The sequence below is a fragment of the Wasmannia auropunctata genome, unplaced genomic scaffold, assembly GCF_000956235.1.
Source record: "Wasmannia auropunctata unplaced genomic scaffold, wasmannia.A_1.0 LD336050.1, whole genome shotgun sequence".
Lineage (NCBI taxonomy): Eukaryota > Metazoa > Arthropoda > Insecta > Hymenoptera > Formicidae > Wasmannia > Wasmannia auropunctata.
Window position 1 is genome coordinate 1,589,093 of NW_012026840.1, and position 20,112 is coordinate 1,609,204.

Genomic DNA, 20,112 nt, shown 5'->3' on the forward strand with positions numbered 1-20,112 from the left:
GAGAAAAGCGTGGATACTTAACATAGCTTAGGCATACATAACGATTGTACATGAGTTACTTAATTGAAAATGTAAATTTCGTATTGTTGATATATTGTAATTATATATTATCGTATTGTAATTACATATAATAAGCGAACTACATATGTGTATATATATATATATATATATATATATATATATATATATATATATATGCAGTACTTCGTACATATTTTATTCTATATTTAAGACATTTAAAAGATATTCTTGTAATACTCTTTAAGAAATTCCTAAGGACGTTACTCCATTAATTTTTTATAATCATCTAAATTTCTTTTTTGTAGAAGCTTATCGAGTTGTAATGATTTTTCAACAGTACAATTAATCGGTTAATGATTCTAAATGTGACATTACGTGCAGTTTGATAAGAATTAGACAATACTTCAGAGATTGAAATCATCCGAACAAGATACTACTTTGCAATATTGACAATAACATATTGTTATTGTGATTAATTAAAAAGCAATGTTTAATAGTCAGATACGATTTAATTTTTTATAATTGTATTTGTTGACGAGGTGATCAATATTTTTATTGAATAACATAGATTCTCCGAAGCTTGATTCGTCGTAGCTTAACAGTTCTTAAACGTGTGTTCGTGGATCATTTTCGGAATTTAAATGCCTTCCGCGTTTCGGCGTTAACACTCACAATGTTAAAATTGCTTATGCGTATTCGAATGTAAGTTACGAAATCGCCGGATCGACAGCATTTAAATTTCGGGATGCCATCCCCAAAAGAGACAATACGTTGAGATGTAATAATATTTCGCGGGTGCATTACAAGGGAAATTTGTATATAACGTGTAAGAATGTGCCTACCTAAGAAAGATATTTATACGGACGTTAAGGATTTTGTAATTATTGTTGTATAAGCGAACGAACGGAAAATGTATAAGTTAAAAGAAACGGAGAGATACCTGAAAACTCGTTGCAACGCAATTTCACCCGCGTTTAGAGAACGATATGTACATATACTCAACAAATATGTATTTAAACGCGCGTCGCGAGATAACATATATTTACGATACGAAATAAACATTGCTAGAGGACAGATATGCTGTATGTGTATAAATGCAAAACGCTATTGCATCTATTCCTCGATCCCAATTTCATTCAAAATTCACTGCGACGTGTTTCGTTTCGCCCGAAAATCGCTATAGTATCATCAGGAGTCAATATAGGTGACAATTAAGTACGGCTCGGCGAAAGGATTATTAAAACTATCTATAGAGAAATATAAATGCAAAACCCATGCATCTATTCCTCGCGATCCCAGTTTGATTCAAAATTCACTGCGACGTGCTTCGTTCCGCTCAAAAGTCGCTACAGTATCATCAAGAGTCAATATCCCGGTGACAATTACGGCTCGGCGAAAGGATTATTAAACTTTCTAGAGAAAGCGCGCTTCCGCGAAACGGCGCTTTTGCGTGACGCCAGCCGATGTTGGATTCGAGCTCGTCGCGGCCTCGAGTCGTAACACGAAATTATACGATTCCCCTTCGAGTAAGGAGCTATCAGATCTAACAAGATAAAATTATATTTAGGACTAGAGGTAGCATCATAAAAGTGATCAAGGAATACATTCTCTCCGTCACAAAAAGAGAGAGTTGTGAAGTTGAAAACAAAATTGATTTCAGCTTGCTCTCAAATAACTTGTCCTTTTTTTCTCTCTCTGAAAGGTCTACGTCGGGTTCATCTAAAGGGTTTTTGACAGATCAATTTTAAGATTGTCTTGCGTATGATTTCGAGAAGCTGTATACGGTTATTTCGTTTGCGTGGAATCTTAACGTTACTAAAAATCTCTCAAACTTAAAATCTTAAGTATAAGATAAACTTATGAATAACATTTGTGGAATATGATTTCGACCAAGCTCTGCTCAACTTGATCGACGACCAATAATAATTCATATCTGCAAAATTAAATCAAAATTTCTAACTGTATAATATTTGTTGTCCCTGATATAATTATTTTTTCTACAGGCTAAACAACAGAAAATCAATGGTTTTATTCACCTTGATTTTTTGTTGTTTAGCCTACATAGAAAAAATAATTATATCAGGGACAACAAATTATTATGTAGTTGAAAATTTTGATTTAATTTTGCAGATTGAATTATTATTGGTCATCGATTAAGTTGAGCAGAGCTTGGTCGAAATTATATTCTAAAAATGGTGTATATTCATAAGTTTATATCTTATTTAAGATTTTAAGTTTGAGAGATTTCTAGTGTACATTCACACATATTTTAAGAAATTTACACTTACACACTCGAAATCATGATAGAGTATAATATCAATCAGTTAATGACTTTAATGAGTTTAAAGTGATATACAATTATATTTGCAGTTGATAAGAATTAGACAATACTTCAGAGATTAAAATTATCCGAACAAGATACTACTCTTCGCAATATTAATAATGACATACATTGTTATTGTGATTTATTAGTGATTGTGATTATCCTAAAAATAGTATTCATGGGCGTCCGCAAGGAGGGGGCAAGAAGGGGCATTATTTACCCCCCCCCCTCTGAAATCAAATTAACGAGTAGGTATAAGAAAATTCAGAATTTGCTCTCTTATTTGTACAAATAATAAATATGTTTGTCAAATGTGAGAGAGCTAAAATACAACACAGGTACACAACGTTTGGACATTTGCTCCTCGCGGTAGTTCGTATTAAAAATTTGGATCATCAAATTTGGCTCTCCTCTAGAAAAAATCCTGCGAACACCCTTGATGGTATTCATAAGTCCATAATACTATTTTATATTTAAGATTTTACGTTTGAGAGATTGATTAAATAACAAAACAGATGTTATTTGATATAGATTTTGTCGGTGAAATTAATCGGAGTTCGGCAATCGCCCTTAGTTCACGACCCTGAGAGGCCGCGGCCCTGCGCGGCGAATGAGTCACGGCGCAAGACCGCCACGAGAGGCGCCGCCGCCCGCCGACCCGCTGTCAGCGGTCAGCCGTGAGCCGTCAGTGTATCGCTGGTTGGCGGTGTGCGTGTATCGCTGTACGCTGACTGTGTATGCGAGGCGTTTTTTCCGCGCGGATCTCCGCCCTCTCCGCCGCAGCCTCCGCGTCCTCGTCCCGAGCGCGCCCGCGTATCGAGACTCATCGAGTGGCGGTGGTCGCGACTCGCGCGACCCGACCCGACCGCGGCGCGACGGAACGATCGCAGTCGCTCGCCCAGCACGGCCGCAAGTACGTGCCGGTTGCTCAACGTCGCGCAATCCGTGAAGAGACGGCGTCCCCTCGCGTGCGCGCGCGCGAGCGCTACCTCGAGCGAGCGGTGTACCGGCGCGAGTCCGAGTGGTGTGTATGTGTGTGTGAGACTGGTGTATAAAAGACAGAGGCCGGCTGTCGCGGGCGCACCACCTTCCAGGAGGCTCTTCCCTCCGTCGAAAGAGAGTCCGTTCCGCGAGCTTCCCAATTTGCGCGAGTGCGGTCTCGCGGATTCCCCTCGTTCGCGATTGCGCGGCGAGGTTTCCGCCGCGCGTTTCGGCTTTGATCGACGCCGCCGCGCGTGCAGCCGGCGAGTATCGCAGCTCGGCCCGTATCGCGCGATTAAATAACCGTAACGGGAATATATTAAAGCCGCGACTGACAGAGGTGCACGTCGTCGTCGTCGTCGTCGTCGTCGTCGTCGGGTATGTAGTTACTCCGTTCCTTGACTCCATGTTCTTTTGACAGCTCGTGGCCGATCGGATTCCCAGGTTCTCGCGCTCGAGTACTCTCCTCGAATGTATACTTTATGGCTTTATGCATACACGAAGTGTTTGCTCGCATTGTTCAGATTGTGATCTCCCTATTCATTTGTTTTTACCACTACTATTTATTTATATTTAAATGCGAGGAGAGAGAGTGACTTCGAGCGCGCGATTCTTCGAGACGATAGTCAGTGGATGCAGTGCGTGAATGAATCATCTGTTTGCTGTTTCAAAATCTACTTGACTGTACTTCTATCCTCTTTTATAAGACGAAGATAGTAGGATTTTAAAAACGCTATTTTTAAAATTGTTATTCTTTACTTTTCTTTTCACTTGCTGAATTGTTATTGAAAATGTTTATTGTATATATATACTAGAAATATTAAATCATACAAATGTATCAAATATTAAATATATTTATAAATATTCTTATTGAAACGTAACAAAAGTATTTCTTTCATTTGTAAGATTGAAAAACACGCTTGTCGTTATCTCTTATCTGCATGACTGAATTTTTACTAAAAAGTATTTGTTTTATTTGAAGGTAGATTTTGTTGTTTTCAAAATCTACCTGATTCTACTTTCATCCTCTCGATAAACGAAGATAGAAATAATTTAAAAAATGCTATTTTTTAACTTATTTTTATTTTTTATTTTTCTTTTCATTTGCTGAATTGTTATTAAAAATGTTTATTATGTACATATTAAAAATATTAAATTCAAATCATACAAATGTATTAAATATTAAATATATTTATAAATATTCTTATTATAAAGACGTATTAAAAGTATTTCTTTTATTTATAAGAACAAAAGGATTTTTTTTATTTATAAGAACGCTTGTCACTATCTCTTATCTGCCTGATTGAATTTTTATTAAAAAGTATTTGTTTTATTTTGAAAGGGATTTTGCTATTTTCAAATCTACCTGACTCTACTTTCATCCTCTTGATAGACAAGGATAGATAAAAGCAATTTTAAAAACGCTGTTTTTTAATTAATTTTTATTTTTTATTTTTTTTATTTACTGAATTGTTATGAAAAATGTTTATTAAATATGTTATTAAATATTGTTTTACTTTTTTTTATTTGCTGAATTGTTATTAAAAATGTTTGTTATGTACATACTAAAGATATTAAATACATATTAAACAAATGTATTAAATATGAAATATATTTATAAATATTCTTATTAAAACGTATCAAATATATTTCTTTTATTTATAAGAACGAAAATACGCTTGTCGTCCTCTTTTACTTGCATGACTGAATTTTTATTCAAAAATATTTATTTTATTTGAAGGGATTTTACTGTTTTCAAAATCTACCTGACTCTACTTTTATCCTCTCGAAAGACGAAGATAGATAGAAACAATTTTAAAAACGCTATTTTTAAATTAATTTTTATTTTTTACTTTCCTTTTTATTTGCTGAATTTTATTAAAAATGTTTATTATGTACATACTAAAAATATTAAATGTAAAATGTATTAAATACTAAATATATTTATAAATATTCTTATTAAAGACACATCAAAAGAATTCTTTTCATTTATAAGTACGAAAAACACGCTTGTCATTGTCTCTTATCTGCATGACTGAATTTTTATTAAAAAGTATTTGTTTTATATTTGAAGGGATAAAGAATCGTTGCTCGTTATATTTTTCATGGAGGTCATTCGAAAACGCATGTTTACGTGTGTCTCGCGCAAGGTTGCGGTCACAAAAAATACATATTCGAAGTGCTTGCGACAGACAGAGGGAGGCGTGTGCGAGAAGCGACGAGATTTTGTGTGATAAAATGTCATTTGTGAACGCAAATATTATACATTAGATGTTCGGCGTGTGGCAAGCGCACCTTTGGATTTTTGGAGTACCGGAGCGAGGGGTAGTCTAATTCGGAGCTAACGTTACTCACACGGTTGCTTTGCACGCTCGGGGCTTTATTGTGTTACGTCACGCTCATAATTCAACGCTTCTGCCGATTATCGTCGACGGCATTTCAATGGGGCATCACGCGGCTCATGGCTTCATTCCCTCCCGCATCGAACGTCAAACGTGACTGTCGCCTGTGATACGTCCCGTCGTATCGGTACCATACCTACATGACGCGCGATTTCTCGTGTGTTGGGCAAACAGAATTCCAAGGCGACACCGTATTCGCGCGACACAGACAGAGAGAAAAAGAGAGAGAGAAAGAGAGTGTATGCGCGCGTGTGTGTTCTTTGTCCGTGCAATCGTATTCACCAGTTTCGAGCCTTTTAATCGATAAATCTCGTCTTTTGGTTTTTTTTTTCGTTAAGTCTCGGGCTGATCAATTATTAATATGGTATATAATCCGTGCCGAATCTCCTCTTGCGTTTTTGTTTCCATTCAGCTTTTCATCCTCGAGAAAGACGCACGAGAAAGACTCGCATTCACGGCGCGCGACACGGGGTCACTTTCCATTTAGTGACATAAGTATCGTTTTGTCTTTGTTATTCACTAAATGCTAAGAAGGATAGAATGACGTTTGAGTCGACTTGTGTCACCAAATGGAAAGCACTCATGATTCTCTGCGACAAAATGCATGTCACGGAAAGAACGATTTTGTTGAAAGGTCTAAAATTTTGCTAAAAAACAGATCTGAAATTAATTTTTTGTTGAATCGTCAAAATAATTTGTTGAAATGTTCAAACTGATATAAGTATTGCTATAAAATGTTTTGATATTCTAGCAATCATTTTGACTTTCGCACAAAATTATTTTGATTATTGAACAAAAATTATTTTCAGATCTGGAAACCAACAAAATTGTTCTTTCCGTGTGCAGATGTTTATAAAGGATCGAAATATCGATCGGGATATGAATTTATCGATTCGAGGATCTGGAAACGTCACGCTAATTGAGTGGCGCGATTATGTGTAAATACGTCTTGTAAACTGCCGCTCGGCTCGCGCGCTTCGCTCTCTTCTTCATCGCCTATACGCCCTATACGAATGCGCTCATTGGCACGACACAACGGCGAGAGAAATGTATGAATGGGAAACGCGCGCGAGATTAAGTCGTCATTCTCGGCCTCATTTCGTCACCTTCGCGAGTGAATACGCGAGTTCAAGGGTGGTCCCGAAATTTTCCGGATGACACGATACTTTAACGAAACTCTTGACAGAAAACTCGACCGATCGTATTTTTACTTTCATTTTTTTTTAAGTATTAATTATTTTCTTTTAAGTATTACTTTTAGTTTCAAACTTAAATTATCTTGGCCAAAATGTGAAACGAGATATATATCTATTAATTGAAATTTATCGTGGCTCTTTCAAATCGCGAGCACTGAGAGACGTTGGAGCTTAAAACCTTGATAAATCCCGGAGTCTAGGGGTCGGTCGTGTTTAAAATAAATTACATTATTTGAAATATGTATTTTAAATAACAAAAAGTAAAAGAGTTATTTAGTATTTATTATTTTAAGTAGTTTCTTTTGATTTATTTTATATTTAATATTTTAAATATGTTTTTGAAATTTGTTTTATATTTTTCAACATTTTAAATAAGTCGTGTTTCTGGAATCTATTTTATATTTGTTATTTTAAATAGGTTATATCAGTTACTTTACCGACTTCTGTTTATCAGGGATCGGTCGTATTTAAAAAAAACATTATTTAAAATATATATTTTAAATTAAAAAAGTAAAAGAATTATTTATTATTTTAAATAATTTCCTCTGATCTATTTCTTATTTAATATTTTAAATATGCTTTTGGAATCTATTTTATATTTTTCATTTTAAAATAAGTCGTATCAGTTTTTTTATTGGCCCCTGCTATATTTTATTTTAAATAAGTTTCTGGAATCTATTTTATATTTGTTATTGTAAATAAGTTGTATCAGTTATTTTACCGACCCTTGTCCCGGACGCCTGTTTCCGAAGGCGCTGCAGAGCGAAACACCGGAAATAGCACGGTATGTCCGACTTACGATCATTTTGGTATGGAATATTCGTTAGCTTCCGGGGAAAACATCGCGTTCGCTTTGTTTAAAGCCCGATCCACGAGCGCTTTTGTGCCGAACCATCGTGTGTGCGGGTGTGATCCATCAGATTTTATCATTTGGTCTCTTTATCTTTATAGTTTTCAGTTGGTGGCTCCGATTATCCCTTGTGGCTCGATTAAACGAAACCAAAAAACAAACAAAAAAAAAGAGCGAACTGCAAAAGCAAAGGCGAAACGAGAGACCGGGCGGACTAAAACTTATCTAGCTTTCCTCTGTGCCACCACGCGTGCCGTGCGGAAAAAATCGGGCTCGGAGTCGGCCTCTCCTTCCGTAACGACACCACCGCACGCCGTGTGATAAACCACCTCCGAACTCTCGTCGTTGCACCTTGGGAGGTCGTCCCCTGGGAGCGAGCCCTCTACCTCGGCTCTTGTCGACGCGGCGGGGCGGGGGCGGTGATGCTTTTGTCCTCCCGACAGAATCGGGACTTAGCCGTGCGAAAATCGAGAGCCACACCAATGCCGAAGTCGGCAACTAAGTGGAGATTCTGGAGGTCTCTTTTATCTTTATTTTCTACATGCGAGAAAGAGAGAGAGAGAGAGAGAATGAGAGAAAGAGAGTGTGAAACCCGAAGGATTTTCACGTACATTTATACATTACACGTCTTCCCGTAGTGCGAGAATCAGAAGCGGGCCGGTTGCATCAACTTCTGATCAATTGACTAATCAACGATTGATTGGATTTTCCCGCTTTACTTGTACCTCTTAAGGCAGAAAGGCGTATTTTCCCTCTCACGGATCACCTGTCGACATTACAGAAATTTCCAACATTACGTGTCTCTCAGACTGGAGAATTTTAAATTAAATCGCGTCGAATTAATGTGAAATAACGTGTATCTTAATGAAAGAGAAAGATACGCCTTTTTAATTCAGAACTTGAGTTTGAGCTTTAAGTTTTTTTAGATTTTTCGATTGATTCGATTTTCCCGCTTCACTTGTACCTCTTAAGACAGAAAGGCGTATTTTTCCTCTCACTGCAGATCACCTGTCAACATTACGTGTCTCTCAGACTGGAGAATTTCAAATTAAATCGCGTCGAATTAATGCGAAATGACGTGTATCTTAATGGAAGAGTAAGATACGCCTTTTCAGAATAGAACTTGAGTTCAAGTTTTTTAGATTTTTCCATTTAAATGAGATTGCTATTTTTATCTGAGAATCAATCTGAAAAAATTTAGTCAGTCGACATTTAATTAACCAAGATCGTTGGTGCAACCCTCCCGTGAACGGTTCGTCGATGCTGTATACATCTCGCGATAACTGTCCTTTTTCGGACGCGAACAATTAACGAAAGCAGATTGCGATTAATTTAACGCTGCGCCGCGAACGAGTCTGCTGCTCCACTAACTTTCCGCTCGGGATAATCAGAACTGTGAGAATTCTGCCGATGATGACGGCTGGAGTACGTAAAGCGGCTCGTAAATCATAAATAGGTATCATTCGTATTTGATATCTGCAATTCCAATCTAATAAATCGCTCTAATTTATTCACTTAATCGAAGGCTGCTCCGAGAGCTGTTCTCCGGCAGAATACCTCTGTAATTGCTGTACGTAATTCTCGAACACAATGGCGGTCTAATTAACCCTCACCACGACACAATTTACTCGATTAAATATTTCGATGTACCGTCGTGCACGTTGGTCTGAATTGTGTCGCTCAGTGAGGGTTAACAAGTCCGCATCGACGGCGTTTTGTATTACTTGTATACACTATTTGTTTTACGCAACATACGCCTTTTCGGCGACACAAGCGATATGATTACTAACGTGATATTAATTTACTATTAACAGTTTCTTATGTTTTAATTTATTATTAACGGGCGATTAACGGCAAGTGCCTCTTTAATAATTTGTGTGTGATTGGTAACATACTTCCAAAATAGCTCCTCGTAGTTTATTGTAGATTAGCTCCTCGTAGTTTATTGTAGATAAATTTGTTTTTGTAGCAAGTATCTTTATGTTGGCCAGTTGTTTGCCTGTGTTTATATTCCATGTGCTCTGTTCAGATAATAGGTATCGCTAATAATTCTTTTATTTTTAATTAGCGAATTACTTTTTTTAATATTTTACGCGCCTATAGCATCGCCTTTTATGGACGAATGGAAATATAGTGACGCGGTTGCGAGATGTGTCTTTATTATTATATATGCTAATGCAATATTCTCACGTCATATTAAATACGCGCGCACGCAATTTTTCTCCCGGTTGCAACGATTGGAAAAATCGCGCGGTGTACTGCATTGCGGTGTGCAGGTTGAGAGGCACGCGCCGTATAAGCGACGGATCGTGTGGGTCGAGCGCTGCACGTACATGTGCGCGCGTGTATACGTGTATACGCGAAATAACATGAATCTTGCACATTCTTCGAGGACGGTTACGCAAACGGCTCCATTGAAACGACGTCTGGCTTACATAGTAAATTTTATTTCAAATATTCAGCCGAGTAAAAAACATTATCAGGTTGCCACAAACCTGGAAAACCGGGAAATTTGAACTGATCAGGGAGAACCTGGAATACGAATAAGTTAGGGAAAGATGTAAAAGAGCCTAAAATTTTGAACCTAGCTCTTTAAAAGGGATCCATTTCGATTCTGTAACTCTTAACAGTTATTTGATATCGTTATATTTTTTGTATTGCTTTTTCTAATTTGAAAATCTTTTTCCAAAATTTATTTGATATCGCTAAATATTTAGAATATTTTGGATTGCGATAACGGAGAGAAGTCCCGAAACAAGATTGTAATTTTCGAAAATTTTTTTTTGATTTTCATACAAAATCATTTCATTCTGTTATTTTTCTATTGTTTAATTCTGGAAAAGAACTTTCAAATCAGAAAAAGCAATACATACAAAAAATATAATGATTTTCGAACTGTCGTTAAGAGTTACAGAATCGGGGGGTGGATCTCTTTTAAAGAGCAAAGTTTAAAATTCTAGGCTCTTTTACATCTTTCCCTGACTTTTCCAAGTTTTCCCTAAATTTGCATTTGGGATTATATTGTGTTATTAAACTTCTAAATTTATGTTGTTTCTAATAATATAAGTTACTTTTCTTGTAATATGTATCTTCTAAACATAAAAATTTAGAATTATACATTTGATACTGATCATGCAGGAAAATTTTCCACCGTCGTCGTCTGCAGGAAATCATGAAAAAGTCAGGGAATTTCAAAATTCATTTTCTGTGGCAATCCTGATTATTTACTATTAATTTTTCGCCGATTCCTCGCGCGATTTTTCCCGTCTCTAAAATTTCCGCTCCCAAATATCGTCCTCTAGCCGTTATCTCGCTGACGCGAGCGGATTTCCCTCGAGGAAGGATCAAACGTGGATTGAGCAACGCTATAATGAGACGCCGTAACGCATCGCAATGTAATGCAACGAGCCGTGTATGCGCATGAACGATTTCGACGGTATTCCCTCGTGTGTCTTCCACACACTCGATATACGGCGATACGCGCCGTTATCGAGTCTGAGGTCTGCGTTATCACCGCGTAATCTCGTGGTACCTCGTATTTTTCCGCGCGCCTTATGCGCGCGACCTTCGTCGCGCCTGCCTATCGGCAGCAACACGCCCGTTCTTCGCGCCTCACCTAACCAGGAAATGACGTTGGTTTACGTCCTCGCGTTTGCAGAAAGTCCAAGAGGGCTGTTCTCGAGGAGAGCGATCAGCAGGAGAGCAAGCGCAAGCGCTCGGCACCGGCGGTGATCGTGACGCAGGTGATCAGGCAGGATTACGATCAGCTGCAGCAGCCGGAGCAGAAGGTGCCGGAAGCCGCTGGGGACGCTAGTAGGAGGAAGACGATCGCGATGGAGCATCCGCTGAGCAGTCGGCTGTCGCCGAAGGTCACGCCGATCACCGACGACTACGAGATCAGCAATCACGTCCTGGGCCTCGGGATCAACGGGAAGGTGGTGCAGTGCTACGACCGGAACACGAGGCAGAAGTACGCGCTTAAAGTAAGTCATCTTCCCGCAGCTTGGCTTAATTTTGACTTTTCGGAGGCATTATTCACGGTGGTCCAAGAAAGCCGTATTAAGATTCTAAAGTTATAAAGAGAAAGTTATCGGTTCAAAGTCCAGGTGTTGATCTAGATAAGACTATTCGAGTGACTCCGCTTGATGGGCTTTGGCCAGTTGAAAGTTTTATACCTCGAAATAAAGATAACAAACGCATAGGAATCGAGGTCTCTTATCGGGCAGGCGAGGGACGCGATTCGTTATACACGCATACGTCTTTTCCGTCCATCGGCGATGCGCCTCCTCGCGCGTCCTCGGCTCTATTTTTGTATAGGCGCGAGAGAGCGACGCACCGGGCGGCCGCGGGCGCTCCCTGCAGGAGGTGTTAATCCGTCGCGTTGACACCTCTTTGAAGGAATCGCCCGCGTATCAATACCCGCTCGGATCGCATCGGCCGAGTGCGTATTCAGACCGCGAGTCATCTTCTATTTATATCCCGGTGATTTCCTCGTTTGACGATGTCGAGAGCGGGGAGGAGGAGCGGGACTTCGCGATCGTGCGCGGATGCGTATTTTTCCCCTCGAAAGTGGCCTGCCCGACTATTTCGCCGCCACGACCGACCCGCAAAAAAATTCAGCGACCGACCAACCTCGCGGAAACGGTTTCCCCGACAGAGTTGAAACTATTGAGAGTCGCACATCTCGGCGTGTCCTCGCCTAACGAGAATCGCGGCTTCACGGAAAGAAATTGTTAAGTTATGTTGATGTTACATGACATATATCTGATGTTAAAGTATGCTCATTAGTATACGGTTCTCACAACCGTAATAGTTAGGATAAATAATAGATTAGAATATCTTTATATATGTGGTTGCCTCAACCAAAGCATTATTGTTATCTCTCTAATGTGGTCTGCACAATAAATAGTATGATTGAGAGATATATATGTACAGGGTTGCCACAAATCTGGAAAATCGGGAAAACCTGGAAAAGTCAGGGAAATCTAAACCGGTCAGGGAAAACCTGGACAAGTTAGGGAAAGATATAAAGAAGCCAACTTTGCTCGACAATTTTCTTAAAGGGATCATTTGTTTTATCGCCGAAACTCAATAACTTTTGTATAATGTTTTTGTATGTATTGCTTTTTCTAATTTGTGTGAAAATCCTTTTCCACAATTAAACAATAGACAGAATGAAATGATTTTGTATAAAAATGGAAAAAATTTTCCAAAATTACGATTTTGTTCGAGACTTCTCTTTGTTATCGTAATCGAAAATATTTTGAATATTTAGCGGTATTAAAGAAATGTCTATAGGAATCTTTTTGATTTTACCACTGAGTTTTTGTCTGGTCCTCAAGTAAAATTCCCGCGGAAAATTTAGTTATACCAAAGGGATTTTTTTCTGTAGTTTAATGCATAACATCAATGTCAAAACAACAATGTCAAAGTGTTAATAATTTGTTGGCCTGAATTTGCATTTGGGAGATTACAACATGTTATTAAATTTCTAAGTTTATGTTACTTCTAATAATATAAGTAATCTTTCTTGTATCTTCTAAACTTCAAAATTTAGAATTATTATATATTTGATATATCTGATCATGACAAATTTCAAACTTCATTTTTTGTATGCAACCCTGTACATATGATATAATATTACATGTCACAACATTGAGACTCAGAGTTCAGTTAACTATATAAGTCACTTCTAAAGTATCTTAGTTCCAATAGTTCTTATAATCCTTTTGAATTGATGGACGAAAATTATAACAATTGTTATGCTGTGGCAACAGTAATTTTTTTCCGTGTTCGATTCCGGTCACGCCGCTACAAAATTTAGAGAGAAGTTGAGAGAGACGCGGTATATAAAATTCGGCCCCACGATAAAATTATTCAATATTGCTAGATCGCGAACTGTATAATTGTAAGAAGCTTCCAACAGTGATTTACGTCTGGTGTGATGTATCTCATTTGTCGCAATTCGCAACACGCGAGGTGTAGATAAGATTATTTTGTAGTCTCGTCGGTTTTACGATAGGGATTATTTCGGCCACGCGGCTAACAGACGCGCGTCCGATAAATAGCTGTAATTACCTGATCAAATTGGCTCGTTTGGGAGGAAACGTTGATATTAACGTACCGTCGCCAATCGATATCCCGTTAATACCGCGTTATTATCTGAATTCCGTCCCATTTTCTGATAACTCTTGTACATGATAAAGTGTGCGTTTAACACTGCGAGATTGCGCATTTTGCAGCAACTCTCGTCCGACTCTCGCGTACGCTAAAACACAATATCTCTAATTATCATAAAGTATATTTGGAAATTAAAATCCTCTAAAAATAGCCGAATGTTTTCCGACAGAAACTTTGTTTCGTAAACACCACTTTCTTCGTGTAATTCGTACAAGTCGCTGTCTTTTTTTTTTATTACAAGTCCGTTGCGCTTCAGCGAGCATCATCGCGCGTTCCCGAATCAATGTGGGACCGATCGCGTTCGCGAAAGTTGCATTTCCTTATATAAAGGCGAGATCGCGCGATTTCTGATGTGAGGCCAGCCGCGAAAATAATTTGACGGCAATTTAGCGTGGAATGTTGATCGCGATTGGAGACGTATAGAACGCCGATGACCGATTGCGCGGCGGTCACGTTACGCTTGCGTGATCGCCGCGGTAATTTCCTCTCTTCGTCTTTTTGGCTCGGTATAGATGTGTGTATATTAACACGTTGTCTGCCCAGCGAGTTTTATGTCTTACCACATATGTATGCCGCACAAGAATTTTCATTATCGTAAGCGTATATGATACAATAATGTGTAATACGACTAAACAAGATTATTTCGTCATGAGTAATGCGCATATTTTACTTTACGTTGTTATCTATAGCTGGTTTATGTGATTCAAATTTTTTTAACTAAAAATTTATTTTTCATTTTTATTAGGCGTTTATTTTTTTTGTAAAGATAGTGACACTGACTGCCACGTTATTCATACTGCGAGTCACGCGCGTAAATTTCCGCAAAAGGCCCATCGTCCATAAATGGGTTTCATTTATTTGATTAAAATTAATTAGTAAATGCAATATAAATAATTTTACTCGTATTTAAGATATTACAGAACCAAATATAAATTATATCAAGACATTTAAAAAACAAAAATATTAAAATAATATACTATAGTGTTGATTTCTATCAACGTAAATTAATTTTAATCTCGATTCAATTTAGTTTTTATCTTCTTCTAATTTAAAGAATCAGAAAAAGATAGAGAATAAATTAAACTAACAATAAGATTAAAGTTAATTTACAATGGTAGAAGTGGACCTTAGTTTATTAAGCCCAATGTCGAAGTTAACCTGGTAGTTAACGTGTTAACCTTCGATTGTCACACCTTTTTTTTCAAACAAGTTTATTATTTGATATGATCAATTTGTTAAATCAATTTTTAAAAGGCTGCCGTTTAAAAACTAACAATTTAATTGAATCGCAAAAATTCTTAAATAGAGTTCGAACGTTATAGAATGTACGATTGTAGAAAATTTAAAATTAAAGTTATATTGAAAAATATTCTTAAAAGAAAGTAAGTTTTGAAAAAATTTCCCAAAGTAAAAAGCTGGGGTCAAGTGTGACAACCGAAGGTTAATATTGTCAATCTGTTGATCTTTAAATTTGTACATGAAAAATTAGGCGTTATAATCTGTAAGTGATCTTCACACGTATTCTTTCCCATGAGAAAAATTTCGTAAGTTTGTTTTTTTAGATTTAAGGCGGTTGATTCTTTTTACGCGAAGTTTGATTGAGAGCTGTTTTTTTCCGGAGAAAGAGAGTCTAAAGGTCGGTGATATAAAACACTTCGTCTCCTCGCGTCCGCTCGTAAAAACTCCGCTCTCGTCGTGAAAAGGTATCGCGCCGCGGCTTCTTGGATTCCTTAAAAAAAAAAATAATCGGGATGTCCATCCCACGCGAGAAATTTCAACGTTGCGTTCACGGTATCGAGGAATTACCGCGAAGATTGAGAGATTCTTCGCGGCCGCGACGCGACGGACGCGTAGGACGTGCTGCTGCAGTTTTCAGTAACTCTACTGTAAATATCGCTCGTGCGTTCGCGGAAAAAGAGTCTTCTTATTTTCGCGAGAACTAGACACGGGAGTCTCTCGACTGTAAATACCTCGAACGGGCATTAAAATCCTTTATTACGCGCTCGCTAAAAATATCGTTCGCTTTTCGCGCGCGACACGACACGACACGTGCGACGCGAGATAAAATTGCGAAAAATCACGTGCGTTTCAGTCAATCTCTCGATATACCGATCGGACTTCTTTCGACGTTTCTCTCCCTTACTGCGTTTCATTCTCGATCGTTGCACGTGTCGCTCGCGTGTCGTCAGCGTTCAGGCTCGCGATTATTGACTTCTCGTCACGCATTTTTCCGCAGCGGCGTGTCATTAAAACTCCCGACTACGCTCTCCCGAGAAGACCGCGTAATAAAGGGTACGATTTTATTTGTCGTACGACAAAGATTTCAAGCCTATTGATTGGCTATAGGATAGAGAGATCCGACAACTTCTCTTTCTTGCAGCCAATCAATAGACTTGAAATGCTTTGTCGTACAACAAATGTGATTCCAGCCTTTAATGCGACACGCGCGAGATGCCGCGGCGCTGAAGAGGAAAAGCAAAATTTGCGCTGCCCCCCTTTTCTTCCGCGCGCGCGCGGCTCTATATATTCCCCGATGATCTCATTCTTTCCGGTGCGAAAATGGTCAATGGCATCGAAGGAACGCTCCATCGGCGGAGGATTCCGACGCACGGTGGGCCGAAGCACAGCGAAATCCGGAAATAAGGACTCTAATCGTTGTAAAACCATATTTTTCTTGCTCAAAAGTGAAGACTGAAATTGCTTTACTATAACGCTATTATCTCTGCCGTGTTGCGATATCGTTTCATTTAGAAGTTAAAAACAACATGTAACTGTATCTCGATTGCAGAAAGTTAAAATCGATATATAAACTTAAGCGAACATTCCAGAGAGCGTGTGCACTTGGTTTCTTAAACAGATATAACTTTTAATAAGTCAACTATTTGGGTCGCTCGTAAAACAAGCGATATGTAATTACTGTACGTTACGTTTCATGACTTTTATTATTGTATTTAGATATTTTCTATAGGGTGGTTACTATATAATCTTAAAATATGAGTTCTTCAACAATGTCGAATTTAAAATGTCAGAAAGCCAAATTCATAAAAACGGATGAACAAATTTAAAAAATATCTCTACTTTTGACTTTTGGTCAGGAAAAACGTAGTTTTGTAACGATTAGAGTATGTCTTGTCAGGTCATGAAATTTGGATACATAAAAATTTTTCTCAAAGAGAAGTAAGAAGGTGCAAAATAATAATGAATAGATAGTTTCCCAGAAAGTTTCTCTGCATTCTGAAAAAAGAGATTTCTTGGAACTCTTTTATATACCTTTAACTTTCGGATGAACTTTATGCTCAAAAAATGGATTTAGAATGCATATTTTTTAATTTTAATGGAACAAGATTTGAAAATTAATCATTGTTTCTATGAATTCTAATTACAAATACTATTTAAAAAAAATCATTGCAAAAAAATAGAAGCATTTATATACAGCATTAGTCTAAATAGTGATATGAATATACATTAATTGTTCACAATTTCTAAGAATATTATATACATTTTATTATTTTATACTATTATATATATTTATCATTTTATACTATTATATACATTTTATTATATACATTTTTAATGTCCATATCAACAATAAATATATTCTTAGTCTCCCTTCTATACTTGAATCAATCTTTGAACGATAATTAGAGACAGTTTTGAAGTCTTTTGCAGCGAAAAAATAATTTCACTGTATGTCCGGGTTTCGGTATACGCTTCGGCCCACTGTGCGACGGTCGCCTATCCGTCGGGGAGGTCAAACTGACGACGCGATCGTTAAAACTGGCGCGAGTGTCAAGCCCCTACCTGCACATGTCGAAGTTAATGAATATTGATAGGTCGATTGTAAGATACGAACAGTGATCTTTGGTTTTCCTCTTTTTATTTTTACCTTACACAATATACGCTGCATACACTAAATTTACTTACACGAATCCTTGATTTTGTATCTGAACGGTATTAACTACATCTGCAGGAATTCGTGATATTATATCTGAATTGTTTAACGCATTTCTGATAACATTTGGTACGATAAAGTGCATGCTTTACATCACGAAATTGCGTGTTTTGTAGCAACATACATGTTATGTAACTCTCTAAATACTCTATATTTTTAATTATCAAAGCGTATCCAAGAATTAGAATTGCATTCTTCGTAATCGAATGTCATCGACAATTCCTCGCTGCCGTTGAATAATAGCATTGAATCGATTCGTATGTGCACGACGGAAATTGAATATCGTAGATGATTGTCGATAGATAGGCAAACAGAGAGATTACGTATTATCAATTAAACGTGACCGAAAATATATATGCTCATTTTACGCAACTTCGATAATAGATTTAATTACACAGAGAGAATTTTATTTTAAAATTTATCCTGAAAATCATGTTAATCGTAGAACAACATAGTATTTCGACAAATTTTATGTGATTTTCACTATATTTTTTAGTATATATTACATTAAATTTATTGTAGTGCACAGTAAAATTTATTGTACATACAATAAGATTTGTCAAAATACTATATTGTCCCACGATTAACATGATTTTCAGGGTAAATTTTGAAAGGAAATTCTCTCCGTGTAGCATTTTTTTAACGCGAGACAAAGACTTCGAAATCGCAAGTGGTATAAGGGATTATTTAATAAAGGGAATTTTTTTTATTTCGTGACTTATTATTTTGAGTAGCAGTTTATATCATTTCACGCGAATTGATTTGAAATCCTGCGGTCTTGACTGATATTCCAGGAACGAAAGCGTTGTAAATTGATAATTTATATTACGTAACATTATAACCGTTCTTGTAGTAACCACATTTTTATTGCGTTAATCGGAATCACTTAAAGCGATTGAAGATTATAAAACTCTGTTTACGCAGAATTTAATTTCATTGACACATTATTCAGACACTTTGCAAATAAAAGATTCTCTTTGCTCTAACCTGAATGATGTTTCAAAAATATATACCTGTCTCAGTCGAAATTTCATATGAATTTTGATAAAAGTGCCGCGATAAATATTGATGGATCGACTTTTCGATACAGTTTGGAGAAACCCAGGTCTGACAAGGCGAAATCGCCGTTTGAAATTGCGGGGGACTGTTACGTCATGTATTAATGACTAACAGTTTATCTGACACGCGTGTGTCCAGCACGCACTGGTGCTTCTTCATTGAAGGAAATCGCGCTGAAACATCGTCGAAGCGTTCTGCGCGTTGATTGAAATCAATCTTATCGCCGATTCTATTTACGCTATTCTGGCTGTTGCAATGGATCGATGCCGCGGATTACACAACATCGCGGAGCAAATGCCGCCCAGTTTTAACTTCGCCAAGAATGACGGCAATGCGTCTAGCAGGATATTTTCGCGCTCTACCGCGACCCTAACATTAATTAACAATAATACCCTAACAATAACTCCATATTCAAGAGAGTTGTATAAGGCCGAAATTTGTGTCGATGTTTCGCGACGCCGAAACGTTTCCGGCAAATTGTGCAAATTAGGGCTGTTATACTTTTTACTTCGAATATTTGAAGCTTCGAAGTTAACTTCGATCTTTCGAAGTTTAAGGTCCCTTCGAAGCTTTGAAGTTTAAAATTAACTTGGAAGTTTGAGAATAAATATTTTTATTTTTTTTTTAATTTTCTTAATTGGATTGTTCTATTGATCATTATCTTTATTTACATTATTTACATTATTCTCCTTATTTACATATGTGTCAAGTTTAATTATTAATTTGTAATATTTCAGGTTATAATATTTTTTAAATTTTTTAGGAATAATTTCGTATATTTTGAGCAGATATATTAACTGCTTTTATTTACAATATTTGTAATTTTTCTGAATAAATTTATCATTTGTACGAATTTGTATTTTTCGAAACTTGGAAACTTCGAAGCTTCGGAGACACCTTAAATTTCAAGGCTTCGAAAGAATTCGAAGAATTTAATGCCGAAGGCTTCGAATCTTCGAAGTTCGAATATCGAAGCTTTCGAAGCAAATCACCAGCCCCTAAATTGCGTGAATTTAGATCATCTTTTGTCTCAGAACTGTTCTCATGAGTATCGCAGCCGATCGACAATACTCTCCATTGTTTTTTTCCATTCTCTTTTAAAAAAAGCGGAGTCAAAGGGGAGACAGAGAGAGAGAGAGAGAGAGAGA

At 37.3% G+C, this 20,112-nt stretch overlaps 1 protein-coding gene across 2 annotated transcripts in view; it reads left to right on the forward strand.

The window, feature by feature from the left end:
• Window positions 1–3,623: 3,623 nt before the first annotated feature.
• Window positions 3,624–20,112, forward strand: part of LOC105451574 (MAP kinase-activated protein kinase 2) — a 29,131-nt gene continuing 12,642 nt past the window's right edge. The window contains exons 1-3 of one of the 2 annotated variants that reach the window (XM_011692115.1): window positions 3,624–3,703; window positions 7,875–8,290; window positions 11,432–11,756. In XM_011692115.1, the coding sequence (XP_011690417.1) occupies window positions 8,196–8,290; window positions 11,432–11,756 (420 nt within the window). In that variant the 5' untranslated portion in view covers window positions 3,624–3,703; window positions 7,875–8,195. Of the gene's footprint in view, window positions 3,704–7,556; window positions 8,291–11,431; window positions 11,757–20,112 lie in introns of those variants that run through there. The other variant, XM_011692114.1, reaches the window with a different exon arrangement.